Source organism: Dreissena polymorpha, chromosome 13 (assembly GCF_020536995.1).
Source record: "Dreissena polymorpha isolate Duluth1 chromosome 13, UMN_Dpol_1.0, whole genome shotgun sequence".
NCBI lineage: Eukaryota > Metazoa > Mollusca > Bivalvia > Myida > Dreissenidae > Dreissena > Dreissena polymorpha.
The window spans coordinates 69509380-69537100 of record NC_068367.1 but is presented as its reverse complement, the minus strand read 5'-3'; the positions used below and the strand labels follow the sequence as shown (position 1 = coordinate 69537100).

General features: G+C 35.4%; 1 protein-coding gene across 2 annotated transcripts in view; it reads right to left on the bottom strand.

The window, feature by feature from the left end:
- Window positions 1-27721, bottom strand: part of LOC127855635 (ceramide synthase 6-like) — a 101683-nt gene that overhangs the window by 13661 nt on the left and 60301 nt on the right. Inside the window, exons 8-9 of one of the 2 annotated variants that reach the window (XM_052391382.1) lie at window positions 19621-19727; window positions 13163-13337 (exon numbers count right to left, since the gene is read on the bottom strand). In XM_052391382.1, the coding sequence (XP_052247342.1) occupies window positions 13163-13337; window positions 19621-19727 (282 nt within the window). The remainder of the gene's footprint in view (window positions 1-13162; window positions 13338-19620; window positions 19728-27721) is intronic. The other variant, XM_052391383.1, reaches the window with a different exon arrangement.

The window sequence follows — 27721 nt, the reverse complement described above, 5'->3', positions numbered from 1 at the left end:
AAGCAATATACCCCCTCTTCTTTGAAGGGGGGCATAATAAATTACATAGATTATAATTAAATACATTATGGAGTTTGTTCTCATTAATATTAGTTGATGAATAGTAATCATGTATTTATAAACAAGAGCTATGTTTATGAAACACAATGCCCCCTACTGCGCCCCTTTGAAGCAATATATTTGACCTTTGACCTTGAAGGATGACCTTGACCTTTCACCACTCAAAATGTGCAGCTCCATGAGATACACATGCATGCCAAATATCAAGTTGTTATCTTCAATATTGCAAAAGTTGTGACCAAGGTTAAAGTTTTGGGACAGAATGACAGACGGACAGGCCAAAAACAATATACCCTCCGATCATTCGATCCAGGGGCATAAAAATGAGGTAAGGTGATGTAGGTGGGTTGATAATGTTCGTAGATAACATCCATGGAGGTATCAAAGCTTTGTAGCACAAAACACATCTTATTACGGTAAACAAGCATTTGACTTTCTGAATAAGTGTCCAAAAGAAGGTCAAGATCAAAAGGAGGTGGCTGTGTCAAGAGTGCACATAGAATAAATCTGTGAAAATATCAAAGCTTTGTAGCAGTAATGGTGTTTGACAAATGGCTTGATTTTGGGTTAACTATGAATTTTGATTTTCTGAATTATTAAGAGTCCAAATGAAGGTCGAACTCAAGGTCAACATGATGTCCATTGATGGGGGTTTGCTTAAGGTATTCTATCAAATAATTAACAAAATCAACTAGTTTTTTTATGGATTTGGCATGGCCAGTGAAAATAACATCTGTTAACAGTGAACAAGACACAAATATACTCACATATACACAGATTCAGGAATATATACAGCAAATCTTCATTATCTCAAAGTTAAGCAAATTTTTAAACACTTCCGCATATTTGAAGGTACATGAACTGTATATATCTTGACAGAGGTGTCAACTTGTTGTTACAAACACTTACAAATAAGTGTACATTACTAATTGGATTGGAATTCAACAATTCTTAGAAAACTGATATTGACATTAATTTCCATTCCCCTAGAAAATAGTCAGGCATTTCATTTTTCAATCTATCAGAAAACTCAAATGAAAGGAGTTTGAACAAGGGCTGTTTGTAAAACATGCATGCCCCCCATAAGGGCTGTCAGTTGTAGTGGCAGCCATTGTGTGAATAAGTTTTTTGTCACTGTGACCTTGACCTTTGACCTAGTGACCTGAAAATCAAAAGGGGTAATCTGCCGGTCATGGTCAATGTACCTATGAAGTTTTATGACCTTAGGCCTAATTATTCTTGAGTTATCATCAGGAAACCAATTTACTGTTTCGAGTCACTGTGACCTTGACCTTTGACCTAGTGATCTGAGAATTAATAGGGGTCACCTGCCAGTAATGATCAATGTACCTATGAAGTTTCATGATCCTAGGCGTAAGCATAAGCTTTCTTGAGTTATCATCCAGAAACCATTTTACTGTGTCGAGTCACTGTGACCTTGACCTTTGACCTAGTGATCTGAACATCAATAGGGGTCATCTGCCAGTCATGATCAATGTACCTAATAAGTTTCATGATCCTAGGCGTAAGCGTTCTTGAGTTATCATCCTGAAACCATTTTACTGTTTTGAGTCACTGTGACCTTGACCTTTGACCTAGTGATCTGAACATCAATAGGGGTCATCTGCCAGTCATGATCAATGTACCTATGAAGTTTCATGATCCTAGGTGTAAGCGTTCTTGAGTTATCATCCTGAAACCATTTTACTGTTTTGAGTCACTGTGACCTTGACCTTTGACCAAGTGACCTAAAAATCAATAGGGGTCATTTGCCAGTCATGGTCAATGTATCTATGAAGTTTCATGATCCTAGGCGTAAGCGTTCTTGAGTCATCATCCGGAAACCATTTTACTATTTCGAGTCATGTTGACCTTGACCTTTGACCTAGTGACCTCAAAATCAATAGGGGTCATCTGCCAGTCATGATCAATGTACCTTTGAAGTTTCAGGATCCTAGGCCTAAGCGTTCTTGAGTTATCATCCGGAAACCATCTGGTTGAGGGACGGACTGACCGACCTACCGACCGACATGTGCAAAACAATATACCCCCTCTTCTTCAAAGGGGAGCATAAAAAACAAAGTTCAGCATTCATGCACTTTCACTCAGGCATATATTCATATGCTTATAATGAATTTTGCACTGTAAAATATTCATTCACAACCAAGGTACATGGCAAAATATATACAGTGTCAAGAAAAGCCATGGAATAGTAGTGAATTTTGACTATGCTAGCAATCTGTAGCAAAGTTATGAATATAGACAAAACATGTAGGTATCTACCTTGTATAATTCTGTCTACAAACATTTTATGAAACAAAATTTAAAACAAAATTTTCTTTTTAATCTATTGTTTATGAATAAAGTCATGATATAATTAAAACAAGAGCACCGCATAACGGGTGCCAACGCTCGGCTGCGAGTGCATTTTTTAATAAATAAAAGCTTGTCAGAATTATTTTTTTTAAAGGTCACAGTGACCTTGACCTTTGACCTAGTGACCCAAATATGGGTGAGGCATGTAGAACTCATCCAGGTGCAGCTACATATGAAGTTTCAAAGTTGTAGGTGAAAGCACTTTGATTTTACGCCCAGGTGACACGACACGACGAGCTGGTAATGACAATACCTCGGGTTTTCTCCGATAACAGCCGAGCTAATAACAACTAGGCCTAATTATTCTTGAGTTATCATCAGGAAACCATTTTACTGTTTCGAGTCACTGTGACCTTGACCTTTGATCTATGAAGTTTCATGATCCTAGGCGTAAGCATTCTTGAGTTATCATCCGGACACCATTTTACTGTTTCGAGTCACTGTGATCTTGACAGTTGACCTAGTGACATAAAAATCAATAGGGGTCGTTTGCCAGTCATGATCAATGTATCTATGAAGTTTCATGATCCTAGGCATAAGCGTGCTGAGTTACAATCCGGCAACCATCTGGTGGACGGACCGACGGACCAACCGACCGACATCAGCAAAACAATATGCATGACATGATGTTAAAATAAACAAATAAAAAATGTTCATTGGAATCAGACACCAATCAAACTGAATCATGCCTTTAAGACATTTTACTTATATATTAATCACATAATGCTATATAATAAATCCCAATAATAATTTACTCTTAAATCACATAGTACAAAACACAAATTAAACAAGAGATGTGTTTGTCAGAAACACAATGCCTCCTACCGTCGCTTGGATTTATTTACTTTTGTTTTTGATTATATTCCTTTCAAAATATTACTTCCGTTGTAAAAATTATCCGTACCTACCAAATGATAAATAGAAATTATCTCCCTTTAAAGCTTGATACTTCCCTTGGATTTGTTTTTTTCACCTTTGACCTTGAAGAATGACCTTGACCTTTCACCACTCAAAATGTGCAGCTCCATGAAATACACATGCATGCCAAATATCAAGTTGCTATCTTCAATATTGCAAAAGTTATGGCCAATGTTAAAGTTTTCAGACGGACAGACAGTTCAAATGCTAAATGCCACCCTACCGGGGGCATAAAAAAAACCCAATGAAGTGAGTCAGAATACAATTAAACAAGAGATAAGTTTTTCAGAAACACAATGCCCCCTACTGCGTCACTTTGATACATGTTTTTTTTACCTTTGACCTTGAAGGATGACCTTGACATTTCACCGCTCAAAATGTGTAGCTCCATGAGATACACATGCATGACAAATATCACGTTGCTCTGTGAAGGGACTTCTGAGCATTTTTTGAAACCTAAACACGAAACCTAAACTCAAAGTGTGAAGGAAAGACGGACGGTCCGATCACTATATGCCCTCCTTCGGGGGCATAAAAATATCAGAAACAAAAATAATCTTGTTAAGATATTGTTATATGTTGGACAAACAACATCTTGACAATATAAACAGGTAGGTTCCATTTTTGAAACATTCTGTGTGTCAATAGCAGGTTAGCAAGGAGTTTGAACAAAAGTTTTGTGACATTGGGTTATTAAATTACTGGATAGATAAGTTGCCTTAAAATCTTACTTCCACAAAATGGACATTTGAGATGGACATATTTGTAAATTCTTACAGGTTTGGATTTGTTAAATTTCAGGTGTAAAGAACGTTTATATGATGTCTAATGAATAAATAGTAGCTGAAGAGCATTTCATGTAGTTTAAACAGTATCCATTTTGAATTTGACACCTGCATAAAAATACAGGCCAATTGACAGACTGGATGCAGTGCTGTGATCAGTAAGGCAATTGAGCAGTGTTCTATGAAAACTGGGCTTAAAGTGGCCTCCTAGATAAGCCTGTGCAGAGGGCAGAGGCTAATCAAAGACGATGCCTTATGCACATGCATTCAGCCCAGTTTTCTCAGTACCAGTGTTTTTTCCCACCATTTTGGGAATGGGGCAGGGTCCCTTTGGATTGGGAAAATTTGTGGGATTTTGACTAAAATTTGGAAATAAGTGTTGTTGTTGTTTTGCTAACAAATGCTTCAAAATTGAGAATACAAGTGTTTTCAGTATTATATTTACTAAGGTTGAACATAAATGGATGGGAGATGAACAAAATATTGAGATCTGAAAAAAACAAAAGATGTGTTTGTCAGAAACACAATGCCCTCTACTGAGCCGCTTTGATTTTTGTTTGACCTTTGACCTTGAAGGATGACCTTGACCTTTCACCACAAGTCGCTATCTTCAAAATTGCAAAAGTTATGACCAATGTTTAAGTTTTCGGATGGACACACTGACTGAGAGACAGACAGATGGAATTTTTACACTTACATTAACAAAAATATAAACTTTTTTGCATTTGGAATGGCGCGAATTACCTGATTTTGAATGAAACAAGAGATGTGTTCGTCAAGAACACAATGCCCCCTATTGCGCGGCTTTGATTTTTTTTTTATATCTTTGACCTTGAAGGATGACATTGACCTTGAACTTCCACCACTCAAAATATGCAGCTTCATGAGGACACTGCTTTGAATAATTTTTTTGACCTTTGACCTTAAAGGATGACCTTGAACTTCCACCACTCAAAATGTGCAGCTTCATGAGATACACATGCATGCCAAATATATTTATAATATTTAGGACAGACAGACGCCATATATTTGACATTTGACCTTGAAGGATGACCTTGACCTTCACCTTTCACAACTCAAAATGTTCAGCTCCATGAGATACACATGCATGCCAAACATCAATATCAAGTTGCTATCTTCAATAGTGAAAAAGTTATGGTCAATGTTAGAGTTTTTGGACCGACGGACAGACGCCATATATTAGATATTTGACCTTGAAGGATGACCTTGACCTTCACCTTTTACCACTCAAAATGTGCAGCTCCGTGAGATGCACATGCATGCCAAATATCAAGTTGCTATCTTCAATATTTAAAAAGTTATGGCCATTAAAGTTTTCGGACGGACGGACAGACTGACATACACACATAATGACATACTGACACACTGACTGACAGTTTAACTGCTATATGCCACCCTACAGGGGGCATAAAAACGCACACTGAGAACAAGGCTCAATTGATTCCAAATAGTGATGATTATTGTCAGGGAATGCTTCTAGAATCCATTACAGCTGTAACAGAATCTAATACTTTAAAGCAAGACAGTTGTTATGCATGTGTCACCACTTGATTTGTTATGATTATGATAAAATTCAGAACAGCAATCAAAATAGATTTGAACTTAAATCTAGATCTGTCATAGTATTATAGATAGTACTTCTTTTAAGCCAAGCAATGTTTATTCTCGTCACTACTGTGTGTTATAACAATAATTAAAACTTCAAGAATCCATTATAGCTATTATATGAGCCTCGCTCTGTGAAAAGGAGGTTAAATGCATGAGTGTAAAGTGTTGTCCCAGATTAGCCTGTGCAATCCACACAGGCCATTGAGGGACGACACTTTTGGCCTTAAATAAAATAGCTTGTTGCTAATAAGAGACTTTCTTCAAACAAAAAATATCATAAGAGCGGAAAGTGCTGTCCCTGATTAGTCTGTGCCAACTGCACAGGCTAATCTGGGACGACACTTTACACGCATGAATTAAACCCCTTTTAACACAAAGCATGGCCCATACATACTACTACTTTAAAGTCAGATCATTGCTATGCATATGTCGCTACTGAGGCTGTTCTGATACAATTCAGTGCAGAAATAAAATAAGCATAATGATTTAAACTTGAATCAAGAAGCTATTCTAGTTAAAACTCATAGTACTACTTTAAAACGGGACAGTTTTTATTTGCGTCATTACTGTGTGTGTCATGATACAATGCCAAGCTTTTTGGAAAGATTAATTGAAACTTAAATCTTAATGAGTCAGTAATATAACACAAACAAAGGTATCTCTCTTATAGGGCTTTATGTGCATGATAACAAGACTACAATTTCCTTTTTTTTAAGTGCACACATTTTTGAAAGCACATATCGAAGATTTATACGTTCAGGTGTTCCTGAAGCCAAGTTCAAACATATAAGCCGTGTTCTGTGAAAAGGGGTTTAATGCATGCAGGTAAAGTGTGACCCTAGATTTGCCTGTGCAATCTGCACAGGTTAATCAGGGTCGACACGTTCAGCCTTAATTGGATCTTTTATGAGAAGATAAATATCATAAAGCGGAAAGGGTTGTCCCTGATTAGCCTGTGTGGACTGCACAGGCTAATCTGGAACGACACTTAACAACTTAACTGGATTTTTGCTAAGAAGAGACTTTCTTTTAATGTAAAATATCATAAAAGCAGAAAGTGTTGTCCCTGATAAGCCTGTGCAGATTGTACAGTCTAATCTGGGATCACACTTTATGCACATGCAGCAAACCCCCTTTTCATAGAGCAATTGTATTGCTTTTGTATCAGTCAGTGTTTTTTTTCAGTTTTGGGGGAAGGTCGGGTCCCCTGAGAGGGGGAAAATTCGCGCGTAAATGGGGAAAAGGGGGAAATTTCTATGCTCAGCTAGTAACAGTACAAAATCAAGTTTTAGCACTATAATTCACCATACAGAGGGAGAAAAACATAATTCAAACTCTTTTATTCATTAACATGTTATGTTCATGTTCAAAGTTCAACATTTCGGGGCTTTTCAGCGAATTTATCAATTATTCTGGTGACCTCCTCTTCACCAAGTCTCTCTGTGTGCAGACAAAGGCTGATCAGGGACTTCAGTGTAGCTTCCCCAAGCCTGTTTTACTTCCGAGTGGGGAATTTTGAAAATATTTGGGGGAAAAATTTATCCCATTTTCACCGCGACATTGACGGTATAACACGTTGTGGAATATACTTGCTTGTATTCAACACTGTGGAATATACCTGTCGCGTGCACGGACTACTTTTTAAATGACGTCATGCGATATGCGCTAAAATTAGGTCGATATTGTTTGGTTCATTGATCGAATTTTAAGGTCACCCATTAGAAGAAAATGTGCATATTTTGCAGAAAAACATATATATGACATATTCACCAAACGAAATGTTGAAATAAAATATGAAATTACACGATTTTTGTTTTGTTATTTTTTTATTTATAACAAAGTCGACAAAACTTAAGCTTCGAAATTATACGACCATCAATCTTTAAATCTAGTCATATGACATAATTTTTCGCCATCCGTATAATGAATCAGCTGATTGTTCGCGTCATAAAATGACATACTTATTGCGTCATTTTCCCCATTTTTTTGACGATTTATTATAAACGCGACTTATTTCACATGTTTTCTACATGTACTGTATGTCGACATATCTGAATTGTCAATTGATCACATTTTCCTTATTTCGTGTAATGTGCATTGTTTATAACCAAAACATATACTTTTGACATTTAACTTAAATATTAAGAATGTATAACAAGCCATACACATATCGCACAGTTCATGAATAATCTGCTATGTTTGCTTTCCTATTTAATTCACGTTAGGCATAGAGCTGTGTAAAGTATAAGATGGTAAAAATAGCACCACACTGGAATTGGGAACGTCCCATTTTGTACACGGGTATTTTCTACTCATTTATCTGTTGTGTACTGGAATGTTTTCCATTCTTTGTGTATTTATATATTAAATTATTTTCTCGTACAATAAGGGCATTTACCATAGATAAATAAAACATTGTGCAAGTTTAAACATAATTATGTTTGTATGCAGAAATCTGCAAATGCAACCGAGTTTACCAACGGCTATTATTAGATAAACTGCTCCGGTTCATTTGAACAGCAGTAATGTAGAGTACATGACGTAGCGTGTGACGAAGAAGAAAGTTTATCGCGTTCAGAAACTCATTTGAATAAAGTGATAGAATGGCATAAGGGTCTTTATTTAACTATGCTAAAATAATTATTAAAGACCCTAGATGCAAAATCGTCAATTATTGAGTTAAATGGATTTTTAAAGGTATTTAAAGGATAATTAAAGGTAAGATACTAGTTCTTACGTGTTTTGATTTTTGTTTGTACTTTTGTCGTTCCCTGTTCTCGGGGAAATGATTTTAACATGAGCGCCATTGATGCATCGGATCACACACGGCATACCCATAACATTATATAAAAACACGTTCTGCGCGTCCTTAAATTCGTCGTCCGAAGTCGGAAAACGTATTGCCCTGTATATTTTGTCAAATAAAGTGTCAGTCACTGCAATTGTCTGCTTACTCGTCAAAATTGTCAAGGTCTTCGATAGCTAAAGAAACTTCAGCGTACAGTTTATTTAGTATTGACAGACCCGTACAAAGTCGCGCCAGTCAAAAATCAAAAAGCGACATTTAAAGTTATGGTTGCCAGAACTAGGTCGTCGATGGTGTACATGTATGTTGACATCGACAGCATTTTGTCAGGAGCAATCCCCGCCATATTGGATTTTGATCATTTTCTTTCGAAAATAAAATGAATTATAGTAAAGTAAAATCTTCTTTTCGCGGTCGTAATGTGTTAAAATTCGCATACTGCGTAGATTGAATGTAGGCATATGGTGATATTTTTACTTGTTTTACAGTTTGTGTGTGAATTTTTTAAAGACTATTTTGCGTACCAGAACAAATACATGTATATCACTACGCATGGTTACATTTCTTAGTTTTTAAGCGCTTTTATGACTGAATTAAAATTATTGTTAAGGTTATTAGATCTATTTATGTTAAATGTCACGTTGAAAAAATCAAATGGGATAAATAGAATACTAGGATTAGCGTTGAATACAGAGAAGTTTATGTTGCTCGGCTCGAACACCGAAAGCGCTCGCCAAGGCTCGCGCTTCCGACGTTCTAAGCCTCGCAACATAAACTTCTCTGTATTCAACGCTAACCTAGTATTCTCTATATATACTCTAAAGATGGGGGAATGGGGCCGAATAACGCCGAATATTTCATCCAAAAAAAAAAACTGTCAGTATATCAGTATCAGTATATTTCTTGTTAGTGCAATATTTTGTTTAGATGGTAGTGTTTTTCCCAGGCCATTTTAGCGTGGCGAAAAGCCACGCCCCCTCCCGGATCGCCACGCTGCCCTTTTCAAAGGCAAATTTCGCCACGCGCCCTTTTTTCAAAGGCAAATTTCGCCACGCGCCCTTATCGATAACATCTTTATTGCCTTACGATCTAACTTGGTCCGCAAAATCAGCTTCCTTGATTGTCTGTGACGCTCCGACTGTGCTTGATTTACTCGAGAGACGTCAACGTCTAATCGACTATATTTAATTGAGCAGATCAGTGTCCGACAAATTTCTTATTCTTCAGGTAGCCCACTGGGCTACCAATAAAAATATTTGGTAGCCCATAAAATTTTCCTACAAAATGATAAGAGGCAGGTTTTCATCTTTATTTTATTTCTTCATTTACATATACATAATATGTATACATACATATACATAAAACAGCAAGTAGTCTGATGTACACAGTCAATATGGTAAATTAATGTTACAGTACAGGCACCGTGTACTTAAATGTAAATGTACCAAAGAAAATCATATGCTACATGTAGATATTACATATATGTGCACATGTATGTGTAATTAAATTCGGACAGCACGTTAAGTCGTAAACGTAAATAAAGCGTTTAGATGATCAATACGATTGACTCGTATGGTGTTAATCAATGCAATTGCCCTTTTTAACAACAAATACCGAGTTTCAAGAAATCAAGAGTATTAAATCATTTATTTATTTGTGTCCGAATTTAAGTACTGTCTGAATTTACGTATTGCATCCGTATGTTACGACACTTGTGTGCAGTCAGTATACAATACAATAATTGTTTCAATAATGAATGAACTGATACAGCGTAACGGTAACGATACAGCGTGTTTACATGACATTTAATTAAGAGAAAATGTCAATGCCAAATAATTCGCGAGATACCCCGGTACTTTAGTTGAAATTCACAACGAAACTTTTAATGGAAATTAAATGATCTCAATGTTGTACCCGCTACGAAATTTTTATTTACAAATAAATACACCCACGCCAATTTTCGCGCGCTTTTTATCAGGACAAAGAAATTCATTTCTAAAATGTAGAATTTTGTAACCTAAAATAGCTGTACACAACGCGTGCAAACCGTGGCAGGTTATTTATGCATGATGCAATACAACGGTCCTGATTGGGAGCTTATTTCACCATATCTTTAAATAGAACCATATGCCGAAATTCATTTGACACTTTAGAAAATTTCAAACGTTTGTGTTTATGACTCTATCGTCTATATTACCCACCCATAATTTTTTTTTGAAAATATAAATCGGGCATATATGGGATTATTGATTAACAGTCGATTAATCCAATTATTAATTGACAATGCAAACTAATTAGCAGGTGTTAACCGCGTTCACAAAGTTGTCATTAATATTCATTTTCGGTTTCGTTACCGTTTTGAAGAATCCGCTATTGTTTTGATTTATTTAATGTTTGGAGTCCTTGGATATTTAACGACATCAAAAACATTGTCGCTATTACTCATTGTTGCGGTTAACAAAGAATTCCAAACTGCGAAATGATGTTGCATCATGTGCGCCAACTATCCAACCGGCTCTCATTATATTATAAGCAGACGACAAATGTTGATTCTGATTGGATGATTAAAATACACTGTTACTGTTTAAGACATTACCGCAAGTGATCGGTGACTGATTAGATAATTGATTGCACTTTGTTTTCGGATTATAAACAATACACAGTGTACAAACACATGGTCAGCGTGTTTATTCTACGTATGTCTGTCAATAAACCGGGCTACCGCTCTTATAGATTTATAGTAGCCCGGCGGGCGTCAGCTGGAAAATTTCAGTAGCCCGATGAAAAATTTCGGTAGCCCCCGGGCTCCGGGCAATGGATTTGTCGGACACTGGCAGATTTAATCTATAACAGTGCTCGATTTATAGGTAGGTCTTAGTAACTGCTCCAAAGCTGTGAATTAGTCATGCGTGAATAACCCCATGTCAGTATCAATAGATAATGCCGGAGGCTATGTTATACCAAGCGCACTTTTCACTCGGCAATGTATACTCCTCCACGATATAAACATTACTTCGGAGACTTTTGATGACAAACTCGATGTTATTCTCGTGGCAATTGTGCTTTGCATGCATTATTCAGTTATATCAAAACATTTACGCATAATTACATTTAAATTCACAAACAAATTTATTCTTTATTATTTTCGTCTTTAAGATAATTAGATCTAATTATTAAAATAATTACTGAGACGTATACCAATTTAACAAAATGCGAATCGCGTATACGATTTAACGTTGCTATGCGCACCTGTCGCTTACATCATTTTACATTTTATCAACATGGCGGACTATACAGAATTAAATTGTGACTCGGCAAAAATGGCAAATAACGTCGTAAACGATCGAATTAAAGATGGAGATTATACATTAAGAAGGAATTAATAAAATGTCTGTGATAATCAACAATGCATAAAAATGTTTTAGATAGCAACAACATTATTTATTTATTTGTAATCTACTCGGCGGATGTATGTCACGGAAACGAGTGTTTGCATATTGTTAGCGATCAATTTACTCGCAATGTTATTTTAAACATCTGTCGAGATTATTGTTAGAAAATGGGATAAGACAAACATGGTTTCATTTATATGTTAGTGGATCTGTGTATAGTCAGATTCATATGCATATATTGCTTTATTATGTTTGTCGTGCTGTACAGTTTATTGAAACAGCATGGAACTTAAATGTACATTGCAAGGTAAATATATAAATATAAATCATAGTAAGTTACATACATATATTACCATTAAATGTGCTTGTTTATATGTTATTTTTTCCACAACTGCTTCTGATGCGATTACATGTTTTCCCGTAATTCAGGTATTGAGGGAACGTTTTTGCCCTTTTTTGCCTAAACTGCGCGCTAAAATGCCCTTTTTGAAAGTAATGTGCCATGCCCCTTTGCCCTCCTGGGAAAAACACTAGATTGACAAAATAAAAAGTATAGAGAAAAAGACTAATTAATGAAGTTATTTTATATTTTACTTAGAAATATTTCAAATAAATCCCTTCAGACTTGTGTATGTGAATTTCGATTTGATTTATTCTTAAATAACAGAAATAATCTGTACCCTTATACAGTGATAAAGTATGGCACCGCACACATTCTGATTATAAGTTTATATGGGAAGTAATAGGGCTCTTTAATTGCAAGAAAACAGGTTTTGTTAAACAGTGCTGGTGTGATTTCTAAATTACAAATTGTCATGAGAAAATTCTAGTTACATCAATTTTACATAAGTGTTTGAAGTATTCCACCAAAAGTGTAATGACTTTATTTAATTCGATTTTTTTCAATATTTTTATATAAGCGACATTTTGTTAATTATAAAATAATACAAAACCTACAGCATTTATTTGCAAAGGACCAGGTCACTCATCAATGCATCAATGCAGTGTGTTCATATAACTCAATACTAAAACTGCAGCCTTAAATTGCAAAAAGGATCGAATCACAACATTTTTTTTGGGGGGGGGGGGGGGTAAAACTGGTTAGAGTGTGATGGTGGGTAAGAGGAGCGATTTACTTGCATACTTGCAAAGAAGACGGTAATGTTTCAAAACGGGCTACACAAACGGTCACTTACATCTCGCGTACTAACCTCAGAGTGCTTAGTGAGCACTGCGTAGGCTACTCGCACTATGAGCGAGAACCAGTACACGTGCAGCACAAGTAGCAGGCACAGCCACAGGTTGAAGAACACAAGGGATGGAAAGAAGCCCAGAATGGCTCGACTCTGGAACCATGACGTGTTTAATATCCTGAAACAACAAGAAAACATACAACTGAACTGAAGAACCATGATAGAGTTAACACTGTAAAGGATTGAAGCAGCATTCCATAAAACATTTGGCCTGTTCTCTGTGAAAAGGGTTTAATGCATGTGCTTACAGTGTCGTCCCAGATTTAGGAATCAGGGAAAACACTTTCCGCTTTTATAATATTTTTCATTTAAAGAAAGTCCATTCTTAAGTAACTGTATACATTTCCAACCATACATCGGATCAAATATATATAATCTGACATGGTATGTATTGACTGAACTGCTTTTGACAATAATCATTTCTGCAAACAATGACGTTTTATACAGTTAGGTCAAAGACTGCATATAACCACTCAACATTTTACAGTATTGAGATCCTTAACCCTTTGCATGCTAGGAAATTTGTCGTCTGTTAAAATGTCGACTGCTGAATTTCTTTTATTAGCATTTTCTTAGATTTTTTTCAAAGAGTACTATTAGAATAGCAAACAGTTTGGATCCTGATGAGACGCCACGTTCTTTGGCGTCTCATCTGGATCCAAATTGTTTGCAACGGCCTTCAAAATTTGTTTCCAGCACTAAAAAAAGAGTTAAATCTATATACTTTATGAAAAACGGGACACCTGGATCATTGTGTACAAAACCCCTTTGAAATGGACAAGAAAACAATTTATGATCAATGATTATTAAAACAAGATGTTTGTAAAATGTGTATGCCCCCCGCCCACAACTTTTAGCAAAGTTTTCCAGATATCTTGAACTTTAATCTGTTTAATCAACAAAAGTCATCCTTAATCAAGATTAACAAGCATACTTCTTTATAATATAATCCTAATCATTGTCTTCACAGTGCGACCATTACATTAAATTTGAATGCAAGTTTTTCTAACCTAAGCCTTCTTAAGATGTTCTTACGAAAATGTGAGCGGTTCATACAAAAATTCTTTATTAACCATCTGCTTCATAAGTGTAAGTTGTGATGTACGAATGTTCAGTGCTGTTGTGACGTTCATAAATACATCAGCAAAAGCTAGAGCACTTCATAATTTTACAAAATGATAACAAATATAAATTTAAATTGCATTTGAGAACATGTAATGATTATTTTACTTTTGCAAATCAAACAAATAGTTAATTTGAGAACATTTATCGTGAAAATGTACAGCATATGGAAAGCACAGTTGTTCCCCTTGTTTGCAATATTGCAATGAAAAAACAAGGTCAACTGTAAACAAAGGTACATGTGGGCTATTGATTCTTTTCAAATTAACACTGAAGTAGATGTTTTGTTGTAGTGGATATGCATTCACTAAGTACAAAAGGCATGTTATTTATTAATGGAGGAAATCTGAAATGTAGCTTGGTAAGTTACATCACACTGAAACTGGAAATTTTTTAACATGAGCCGCATTCTGAGAAAACTGGCAAGGTTCCCGCTGTCGATAACCATCGTCGCCAATGGCAACAAAATTAATATTCTGGTGACTAATTTTCGCAAATGGCGATTTTTCGAAAATCCGCATTTTTTAATATTTCCTTCAAATGTCATAAGATGCTCTGTTTACAAGCCACTTTACGGCAGTCGTTATGCAATCGATTTCCGTGATGTAAGCGACACTGCTGAAATCAATGGAGCATGCCACTGTCACAAAGTGGCATGCAATGGTGATAATTGCGATTATCTGGGGTGTTGGCACAAGTAATTTTAATTGGTCGGCAGTTTAATTGCTTCAGAGATAAGGCAACATAGAAATATACCGACTTTGCGCTTTAATGTGAAGTGTTTGTCACAGTGTTCGCAGCCGATTCAAGACCGTTACGTTGACAACCATGACAATCAAAAAGGTAAGTATCAATTGTTTTTGGAAAAATCAGTGTAATTATAGAAAATAATTAAACATTTTACATGTTTTGGTTCTATTTAAAATTTACATGATATTTCTGTTTAACTCTTCAAAATGGAAATTTCAGAGAGTATAACGACTTTGAGAAAGTGAACATAAGATTCTGATAATGTTGAGACTCTTTCAAAAATGAAAACGGTCCCCCGCTAACATTCACCTGCTAACAAAAAACCAAACAAAGACAGTTGTTAATAAGAATTTCCTTTCCTTCAATATGATTTCCAACACACAATCTATGCTGTGTGAACTCTTTATATCAATGTATTCACTTCCAGATGTACTGTTTAAATTTGATATACACAAATGCATATTTTATTTGACTGTTGTGCTATGGGCTGTATGTAGTAGGTCATATGCTAGCAAACATTAATATTATTTATATACTGAACATAAATTGATTAGTTTTAGTATTATATTAATATTATTTCCCTTTTTGTATTTTCAGATTACCAGAAAGCTGCTGAAGCACCCAAACTGTGGCAACATATTCAGGCTGCTAAGAAGGTGTCAATCAACAAGACTTTCAACTGATTGAATGTGCCTTTATTTAATGAACACTGTTAAATGTGATGTTATTATGAATGATACTGTTATTAAATCAATTCATTTAACATACTGTAAAACGCTCAGTTTTTGTTTGTATTATAATAATATGATCTTCATTGCCCAAATGTAGCCCCAGTGTGGCGACAACTTTTTTAATTTGGCAAAAGAAAGTGGCGACAACTTTTTAAAGCCCAGAGGGAACACTGACTGGGCTTAATGCTTGTGCGTAAAGTGTCGTCCCAGATAAGCCTGTGCAGTCCACATTTTTTGTTAATATGAAGTCTCTTCTTAGCAAATATCCAATGTAGACGGAAAGTGTCATCCCTGATTAGCCTGTGTGGACTGCACAGGCTAATCTGAGACGACACTTAACGCACATGCATTAAGCCCAGTTTACTCAGAACACAACTCATATGAATTTAAAGGCATGTTCTTTTGAAAAAGAATGTAGCAAAATCAAGGAGGTTTCTTCTAGGACTTAAATTTACTATAATGTTATCTTTCATTCCATACAATAGTCAATGATCAATTATTAATGCAAGATCTTAAACAGAAGCAGAACGACAGTCATGCCCAGCCTTAAATAAGGCAGTAAAATATACTTATACATACAGATCTGTACAAAGCACTATGGTTCTGAAGTATTTAATTTAAAAAAGTTCAAAGTCAATTTTATTCTGAGGCAGTAGATCAATATACCCAGCTCAGCATGCTTTTTTCCAAATCCATAATGGCTTGAAATCATAAAGTTTGACATAAATGTACAGGTTTAGTTGTTAATTGATAACCAAGAGAAACAAACTGAATTATTTTATTTGAATAATGTAGCATTTGTTTCAAAACAATAAAAACTTGACATAACCCTATAGTATATTTATGTATGTTTTATTTGCTTTAGTAAAAATCCATTGATAAAATCCATGTAATAGTATTAACTATTTTGTACTTGGTTCACTATACACATTGGGATAAACCTGGGTCTTTGGTATGACAGGCAGGCAATCTTAATTAATCATGCATCACTAAATATAAACACAATCAAAGGAGGCAGAAAACAAGTATTAAATTGTTTAACATAAGGAAATTATATCAACCCTTTAGAGGATTGTGTACATCATGATGAATCATGACCCAGTTTTATCAAGTTAATATGTGTAATAGAAGTACTATATTAGAATTATACCCAGATCATTGGGACAAGAATGGAGTTTTCTTATTATGCCTGTCCGTCATGCTATTTAAAAAGGTATTTCATCATTCATTGCTTTTTATGACGAAAACAACTTTAGTACTTGTTTATTTTTAAAATAAATGTTTAGTACATAAGTACTTAAACATATGTATATGCATGTTGTAAGTAGACATTGATTGTTATCAGTTTACATTTGTAGATAAAAACATAATGCACAAAAATAGAGAGGTTTTATCTTACACGCATACATGAAGCTTAAAGTTAGGCTGTTTAGAGGAATATAAACCAATTTCATATTTGGTATAATTCATAATTTCAAAAAAAAACATGCAACCTTGACCTTTGACCTCATAACCTCAAACGCAAGCCATCTTCCTTTCTACACAATTTATAAATAAACCAATTGTCATGCTCAATTTGCAGAAACTAATTTCATGTAACAACAACCAATGACATTAAAAGCTTTGAGGATTGACCTCAAAATCAATAGGCATCATTCTGTCCTTCTAAGTACAGAGTAATCTGTCTGAAGAGACAGCAGATGATTGATCTTAAGAGCGATCTGTAAACCCTTTGCATGCTGGGAAATTTGTTGTCTGCTAAAATGTTGTCGGCTGAATTTCTAAAATTAGCATTTTCTTCAATTGTTTTCAAAGAATACTATCAGAATAGCAAACAGTTTGGATCCTGATGAGACGCCACGTTTTGTGGCGTCTCATCTGGATCCAAACTGTTTGCAAAGGCCTTCAAAATTCTGTTCAAGCACTGAAGGGGTTAACACCGGTAGATTTTACATGCATGGTAATTTGTTAAGGCAACAAGTCTCTTGTTGTACTTGGGTGGTTGTTTCATAAACATAATTAACAGTGATATTTTCAAATATATTACATTATGCTTTCAATTACATTGTCTAAGAAAATATCATCAAGGAGGAATAAATAAGTATTGTTTTGATTTTTTTCCATTCATACAGGTTCATTTTCTATGAAACAACTTTTTCTTTACAGGCATTAAATAATCTTGAAATTAGTGTCATAACAAGTAATTTTATCTGATATAATAGCATGTGATTTATGTTGTCACTATTGGGGGTATTATTACCTATCTTTACTGCAACTAAGAAGTACAATTTATAGCTTACACAAAAATCAAATGGGGCTTGTTCTGTGAAAAGGGGGTTAAATGCACGTGCGGAAAGTGTCATCCCAGATTAGCCTGTGCAACCAAAATGGCTTACCAGGGATGACACTTTCCGCTTTAATGATAGTAAAAATACAGAAAGCGTTGTCCCTGCTAAACATGTGCGGACTGCACAGGCTAATCTGGGACAACCCTACGCACATGCATTTAACCCCATTTTCACATAGCACTGCCAATATATTTTGATCAAGAGTAATCTGCAGCACAATTAAGTGCATCTCTGATCATTCTCCAACCAACATACGTCCCAGTAAAATAACTAAGAGTATTAATAGGCTAAATAACCAACCCAAACACTTACTTGGATGATTACCATTATAATATAGATACAAGATGAGATGAATTTATGTTTACAAAGATAAATTAAGCTGTAACACCCACAATCGTGTTGATTCAATACAGAACAAAGGTCATCACCTAGTAATATCATCAGATAGCACATTTGTTTATTCATAACACAACAAATTTGTTAATTCACACAATTAGCTTTACATTTGTTTGTAACACCTTTGCATACAACACCTTTGCATGTTGCTTTGCAACATGGCTTCATAACAACAGCTGCGAGGAGGTTGTTAATTGCAGATGTTTTTAATAAAAATTGCATTGGGGGAATTATTGTCATAGTGGTTTAATGCAGGTAGTCGCAATCACAGGATAGTCTATAACCAACATACCCATTCAATTGATTGTAGGTAAAAGTGTTCTCTGAATATAAAATTCCTGATACAAGCTCTTGTGAACTTGACCTTTTACTAGGCAACGTGAAATCAAAATGCATCTTCTTTTCCTCATATCTAACCCCTATACTCATTTGCAAAGTAGTAGGTCAAAGTGATTTATAAAAATAGGGCAGAAACAAAATTTTATAACAAACCCCTGTGACCTTTAACCTTGTGACCTTAATATCAATACTTCCTTTTTACCAAGGTAACCACTACACAAATTTGAATATCATCTGTTAGAGCATTCTCAAGATATTGAGCAGAATCTTTTTTACAGTAACTGTGACATTGACCTTTGACCTGCTGACCTCAAAATTTATAGGATTAGGTTTCTTCCTTTCTTCCCTATGGATGAAGATTAAAAGCGTTATCTAGAAATTGCATAGTACCATAATTACTCTAAGTTTTCGGGAATACGGACAAAACCCCTCCCGGATAAAAACCCTCCCGTCATTTTCATTTTCAAAAATGTTCTTTCTTTGCAAAATTGTTTTACAAGGAAAAATCTGCAAAAAATAATAATTTTTATGCCTATAAAATACTGAAAAAGCATGTGAAATTTCTCTTAAAGGTATAATAATTTTCTGTACCAAATATTGGGCTGTCTTGAAAAACCTAAAAAACACCTTGTTGAAATCATCAAACATTTTAAATTAAGAACACCCCAAGTTACATGTCAGATACTTTCTGAACATAACACAAATTTAGCCTTACTTAATTGGGTAACAGACGAGACGAGTCACAAACCAAACGATGGCAAACACGGCAAACAGTACATCACAGAGGCGGTCTGCCTTGGCATACTTGGCTAGCTTGGCTCCCTGAAAAACAGTATTACAGGTTTTAGGATTTAGTGCAGAACTGTGGTATTCACAAAATATTTCTGATACCAGTTACAACAACTTTGTACTCAAGCTTGCATTAATTAGAAAAAAATGTTTTAAACAAGTGGGCCTGGAAGGCCCAAAGTCGCTCACATGAGATAACAAGATATCATTGGGACAAATCTTCTGACCAAGTTTCACGAAGATTGGAAAATAAATATGGCCTCTAGAGTGTTAACAAGGTTTTATTATAGCCATATAAGGAAAAATGCCCTGCCCCCTGGCAGCATTTTTTTTTAACCAACCAGCATCATTTTTGGACTCTTCCAAGATATTATCGGGATGAATCTTCTGACCAAGTTTCATGAAGATTGGACAATAAATGTGGCCTCTAGAGTGTTAACAAGGTTTTACAATAGCCATATAAGGAAAAATGCCTCGCCCCTTGTGGCCATGTTTTTTAAGCAACCAAAACCATTTTCGAACTCATCTAAGATATCATTGGGACAAACCTTCTGACCAAGTTTCATGATGATTGGAAAATAAATGTGACCTCTAGAGTGTTAACAAGCTTTTACTATAGCCATATTAGGAAAATAGCCCCGCCCCTGTGGTGGCCATGTTTTTCAACCAACCGGCATCATTTTTGAACTCGTCCAAGATTGAATTGGGATGAATCATCTGAAGATCGGACTATAAATGTGGCCTCTAGAGTGTTAACAAGATTTTACTATAGCCTTATATAGCCATATAAGGAAAAATGCCCCGCCCCTTGGCGGCCATGTTTTTCTAGCAAACGTAACCATTTTCAAACTCATCCAAGATATCATTAAAACAAATCTTCTGACCATTTTTCATCAAGATTGGACAATAAATGTGGCCTCTAGAGCATTGTGTCACACCGGTCTTACTGACCTGTGTGAATGCGCGCTAAGCATTGTGGGAAACGTACTTTTTTCCATCATGGCGTTGGTAAACATAATAAACACGGAAGTGAAAAATGGTAATTAATTATTATCAAAAACAGGCCCCATCAAACCGGGCCAGCTGTAATATATATTTGGATGCAGTTTGTGCTTCAAAAGGAGCCACTTTTCATGTCAGTCTATTGTTTGTAAGAATCACTAAACACGTAACTAAGACTAACTAAACACGTTGCAAGACTGTATCTTCGAAATAGTAAATAAATCTAAACCATAAATAAATATTTATAATTAAATACCTGCTGAAATTTGAGAATGTAAACGATTTAAAATAAACGCTGTGAACATAACAAGGAATCTTACATGTAGGCCTAATGTGTGAGAGGATTAATCAGGGATAAAATAAATGGAGTTCGAAGGATCTAACATTTTGAGGAGGACGTCATGGTATCTTGGACATTTGGCACTTTCATATATTTATTTAGTAGATACTGAAAATGCTGAATGTGCTAATTGCAACATCAAAGACGAGCAGGTGAGATTTTTATAGCTTTATTTTTCTTGACATAATATTGTATGTTTTGCATTTAATTTATATGGCGCTCAATTTTAGCTCAGCTGTTTTCGGGGAAAACCCTAGGTTTTGTCATAGACAGCTCGTCGTCAGACGTCCGCGTCGTGCTAAAACCTTTTCATCGGCTCTAAAATCAAAGTGCTTCCACCTATAACCAGGGCTCGACATTAACGGTAGTCCGACTGTCCGGGACAACAAAATTGTTGGTCCGGACAAGTAAATAAAGAATTTGCTAGTCCGACGTGACAAGTGGTCGTTATAATTTAATTACTTAGAAACAAATGCCTTTAAATCCGTTATTTCTGTGGAGTTACCACACACCTTTTTCAATTATATTTTGTTATATGTTTTGAGATATTCTGATAGTTCCATGTAATACTACACCGCACTGTTCACAAGGGAGGCAACCCTTAACATTTTTCTTTGCCAAGATACATGTAACAAAAATATTCTCCCTTGTAAAGAAGATGCATTTAACGACACCGGTACACACCGATCTTACAGACAATTTACGTAACAAAGTCATCTCTATGTAAATAATGATTTTACGACATCATTCCCATTTGTGGTTTGTTTTCGTTAGTGCAATGTCGTCTGCTTAAAAATGTCTAATCTGCTTTCCTTTGGTTTTTCGTTTTCAAAATCACAGGACACTTACAAAAATACCTTAAGGTATTGAAATGGCCTACAATTATGTTAACATGTATTTTGAACGATTAAAGTCTTAATGATTTGAGCATTTTGCATTATTTCATTTTTTTGCAAAGTACTGAGCAGCTTAAGATATAATGATCAGGACAAGTTGCTTTTGGTCAGGACAAGTGGAATTTTGGTCTACTTGTCCGATCGGACAAGTGGCTTCAAAATTTAATGTCGAGCCCTGCCTATAACATTGAAACCTCACATGTATATGCACCTTGATGATTTCTACACACCACACCCATTTTGGGGTCACTTAGTCAAAGGTCAAGGTCACTAAACTCTAATTTAAAAAAAAATAATTTCAGTTATTCAAAATTGCACAGCAGCCTAGCTTGGCACCCATTATGTGGTGCTCTTGTTTATATATAATTTTTAAAATGTATTAATAACCAGAATAGTTGATGCATGTATAAATAAAAAGATACAGCCATGAACAGTGTGTTTTAATTTTTAATAAATATGCTTTGATTGCGTATATGCAAAACAATGAAGTCCATATATTGTTAACTGATTTTTAAAATGTTGAATGTCACACCTTACGTACCAGTCCGTTTATGTACCGACACTTTATGTACCACTATCTGACACATTATGTACCATATTTATAATATATAGAGATAACTAATTTAATATGAATGTGTGTTATTGATGAAATGTATTTTGTGTGATAGTAGTTATGAATTTAGACTTATATATTGGCCATAGATTTTATTTTTTGTCAGCTTGTCTAAGTGTCACTGAGTGTCTTAGTTTAATTTATTAGCCCAAGTACATGTAGTACTTAATAAATGATTTATTAGTCTTACCTGAAATTGAAGTAAATTATAAAAATTCATTGTGTCTTATCTTATCCTGACTAAGGATTATAAAGTCTAAAATGTTTGTAGTATATTGTATAATTGAAATGTGATACTTTGAAGAGAAGAGAGAATGACCTTAATGTTCAAACTGTAAAAAAATCAAATTATTTCCTTCTTTAGACTTTAATCATGTTTAGAGAAAGACCTTAATTCATTAGGACTGCTATGAATGAATGGACAATAACGCCTATATTTTATGTAGGTGGTACATAAAGTTTTAAAGTACCCGTAGTACATAAAAGGTCTGGAACATGTACATAAGGTGTTACACCCTAAAATGTTCATGGTATCAGTGTTTCAATAATGTAGTGTTTCTTATTATGTATTGCTTAGGTTGTTTTGTTTCAAATTTCAAATTTGCATTTATTTTAAAGCATATTCAGTCATTTTGTGAATTCCATGTTTTTTGTAATAAGGTGAATTATGTTGCACATGGCGTCAAATATTAATTTATGGTCGCTACGGTGTATAGAATGTTGTCCGCTGGGCGTGGGTTCGATCAATACTTTGGGAGAGTTCTCATTATCGTCTCCATGGACAACAAGTCCTGGTGTACCAAGTAGTAGTAGTAGTAGTGGTGGTGGTTGTGGTGGTGGAAGTAGTAGTAGTAGTAGTTGTTGTTGTTGTTCTTGTTGTAGTAGTAGATAATTAATTAATTAGTAGTAGTAGTAGTAGTAGTAAGAGTTGTAATGGTTGTGTTTGTATTTGTATTGAATTCTGATAATACAACACAATGATGCTGCTGCTAACGATGATGAATATGATAATGCTGCTGCTGATTGTGATGATGATTATATGATGGGACTTCGGTATTATAAAATTTGTGAGGTTCAAACACAAAACCTGTTGGATAATAAAACTTCTCATTTTATGACAAAAGAGCTAGATTGTGGAGTAAAAATTAAGTATAAAATCCCAAATAAATACCATTAAAGGGCCATGTGGGCTTCATCAAAAGCAATGCATGAAACAGTTATATCTCTTTCAAATGCACTCAATATTGCTGTTCCAATTGATATGCTCAGAAATGCTTCTGGATGGGCATACACCAATGAGTACTTTCCTTCAGTTATTTCTTCTAAAGACACATTAACAACACTGTCGCCCTTAGCAGGAATTCCGGACGCCCCCCCTAAGATGTTCCCTTCCCAGACATTTCCCCCGTTTTAGTTTTAGTACTTACATTACCTCCCCCCCACCCCACAATTAATTTACAATGGTTTGGTTGAAGTATAATCTTGTTTTATTATCAAAATGATTATTTTGCTTATGTAATCTTATGTAAATAACTTTTTATATAGGATACATGTTCACAACCAAAAGTGAAAGTAAAATTTAAAAAAAATGAATAAAGAGCGAAATTGTTGAAAACTAACGAAAATTTTAATTGATACTAACATAAGACCGTAAGACTGAACAAAATAATACTTAACTTTTAAATCATAGCATGAATGTTTACTTATAAAGCAAATTCTTTATTCATCCGCGGACTTCTTTGTGTCGTAGTCATAAATGCCTCCAAATGGAGGTGCGTGATGCGTCTAAGTATAGAGATGACAATAACGTAGTGACATCACCATCTATGTATAGAATGGCCTCTAGAGTGTTAACAAGGTTTTACTATAGCCATATAAGGAAAAATGCCCCGCCCCCTAGCGGCCATGTTTTTCAAGCAAACGTAACCATTTTCGAACTCATCCAAGATATAATTGGAACCAATCTTCTGACCAAATGTCATGAAGATTGGACAATAAATGTGGCCTCTAGAGAGTAAACAAGGCAAATGTTGACGCTGCACAATGGACAACGGATGACGGACAAAAAGCGATCACAAAAGCTCACCATGAGCACGTTGTGCTCAGGTGAGCTAAAAATAAAAAATAAAATAATAAAAGGCAATACATTTCTTGTACAGTAATGGCTGTACGTACATTCAATCATTTGAAACAGATGAGATGTTCAAGTAAGGTTGATGTGTTGGCACACCTGCAGCTTTGTTAAGCGACATGCACTTTTATTTGATTACTTAATACAATTGTATAAATGAATCTACTTCTGAAATCATTATGCGGATAAACAATTTTGTGTAACAAATGAATACCTGTACACTGAACTGTACATATTAACAAAAACCAATGACCAAAAAATATAATATATAATCATATAATGTTATAAGTGAATTAATAAAAAAATAAATTAACAAGGGCTGTTTGTAAAACATGCATGCCCCCCTATATGGGCTATAAGTTGTAGTAGCAGCCATTGTGTGAATATGTTTTTTGTCACTGTGAACAACGGTGGTGGTGGTGGTGGTGGTGGTGGTGCAACCTTAATTCCATTTTTGCCCCATGTTTATTGATACAATGCATTACAAAAATGCAGTTAGCCTTACATTTGGTAAAATTTAAATAAATTACAAGGGAGGCAAATGCTGTAACAAAAACAACATGCATTAACGGTAGTTGTTTCCCTTGTTTGAACCATGCTAAATCCTTAAAATGCCTATTTCCAGTAACTGTGACCTTCACCTGTGACCTTGACCTTTGACCTAGTGACCTCAAAATCAATAGGGGTCATCTGCGAGTCATGATCAATGTACCTATGAAGTTTCATGATCCTAGGCCCAAGCGTTCTTGAGTTATCATCTGACAACCACCTGGTTGACGGACCGACACACCGACAGACCGACAGACCGACCGACATGAGCAAATCAATATACCCCCTCTTCTTGGAAGGGGGGCATAATAAATGTAAGTAATATTTTCAATCATTGATCAGTGCTTTTTAGCTTATTTTGTTGTTGTTAGTGAGTAATATTAAAACAAGAGGGCCAGAAAGGTCCAAAGTCACTCACCTGAGATAACAAGATATTATTGGGACAAATCTTCTGACCAAGTTTCACCAAGATCGAAAAAATAAATGTGGCCTCTAGAGTGTTAACAAGCAAATTCGTTGAATTGATATCCCCCGCCTATATGCTTCTGGACACAAGAGTATTATATTTGACACTCAAACAAGCATTTTTTTAAGATACAAAGGGCCATAACTCCGTTATTAACAGATGGTGTACAATTCCATTTGGCGTGCATTATCCTCTTATCCATATATATATACTCATACGAAGTTTCAATGAAATACGCCAAAGCACTTCCAAGATATGGCTCCGGACACAAAAGTGACAGATGGACGGACAGCCGGATGGACAGCCGGACAACGCCAAAACAATATCCCTCCGCCTCTGGCGCGGGATATATACTCATACCAAGTTTCAATGAAATCCGTCAAAGCACTTCCAAGATATGTCTCCGGACACAAAAGTGCCTATAGTAAAAAGCATTTTTTCAAGATACAAAGGGCCATAAGTCTGTTTTTAACAAATTATATACAATGCCATTTGGCGTGCATCATCCTCTTATGCATATATATACTCATACCAAGTTTCAATGAAATCCGCAAAAGCACTTCCAAGATATGGCTCCGGACACAAAAGTGCCTATAGTAAAAGCATTTTTTCAAGATACAAAGGGCCATAACTCTGTTTTTAACAGATGGTGTACAATGCCATTTGGCGTGCATCATCCTCTTATGCATATATATACTCATACGAAGTTTCAATGAAATCCGCCAAAGCACTTCCAAGATATGGCTCCGGACACAAAAGTGCCGGATGGACGGAAGGACGGACGGACAACGCCAAAACAATATCCCTCCGCCTCTGGCGGGGGATAACAAGGTTTTACTATAGCCATATAAGGAAAAATACCCGCCCCCTGGCAGCCATGTTTTTCAACCAACGGGCATCATTATTTAACTCTTCAAAGATATTATCGGGATGAATCTTCTGACCACGTTTCATGAAGATCGGACAGTAAATGTGGCCTCTAGAGTGTTAACAAGATTTTACTATACCCATATAAGGAAAAATGCCCCGCCCCTTGGAAGCCATTTTTTTCAAGCAAACATAATTATTTTCAAACTCATCCAAGATATCATTGAGACCAATCTTCTGACCAAATTTCATGAAGATTGGACAATAAATGTGACCTCTAGAGTGTTAACAAGGTTTTACTATAGCCATATAAGGAAAAATGCCCCGCTCCTGGTGGCAATGTTTTTAAAGCAACCAAAACCATTTTCGAACAATCCAAGATATCATTGGGACAAATCTTCTGACCAAGTTTCATGATGATCGGTAAAAAATGTGTGACCTCTAGAGTGTTAACAAGCGTTTACTATAGCCATATAAGGAAAATAGCCCCGCCCCTGTGGTTGCCATGTTTTTCAACCAATTGGCATCATTTTTGAACTCGTCCAAGATATTATTGGGATGAAAATTCTGACAGAGTTTCATGAAGATCGGACAATAACTGTGGCCTCTAGAGTGTTAACAAGATTTTACTATAGCCATATAAGGAAAAATGCCCCGCCCCTTGGCAGCCATGTTTTTCAAGCAAACGTAACCATTTTCGAACTCATTCAGGATATCATTGAAACTAATCTTTTGACCAAATTTCATGAAGATTTGACAATAAATGTGGCCTCTAGAGAGTTAACAAGGCAAATGTTGATGCCGCACAATGGACAACGGACAAAAAGCGATCACAAAAGCTCACCATGAGCACGTTGTGCTCAGGTGAGCTAAAAACAGCTGAATAACCCTTTTCCCAAATCTAGTCTCAACATTTCCAATATATCACTGGACTTTCAGATGTTTGATAAGACGGAATTTAGTATTTTAAAGACTAGAAGATGCAAAAACTGTTACACACTCTTTTTGTCTTTTAAACAATACATTTTATGTTGTTTTATCAAATTATTATTAGAATTTTATTAACCAAACATTAATTATACATATTCCCTACGGGCAATTTTAATTTGAAACTTAAGCTCTCAATTTTTTTATGAATAATAAGTCCAATTCACGATTCAGTG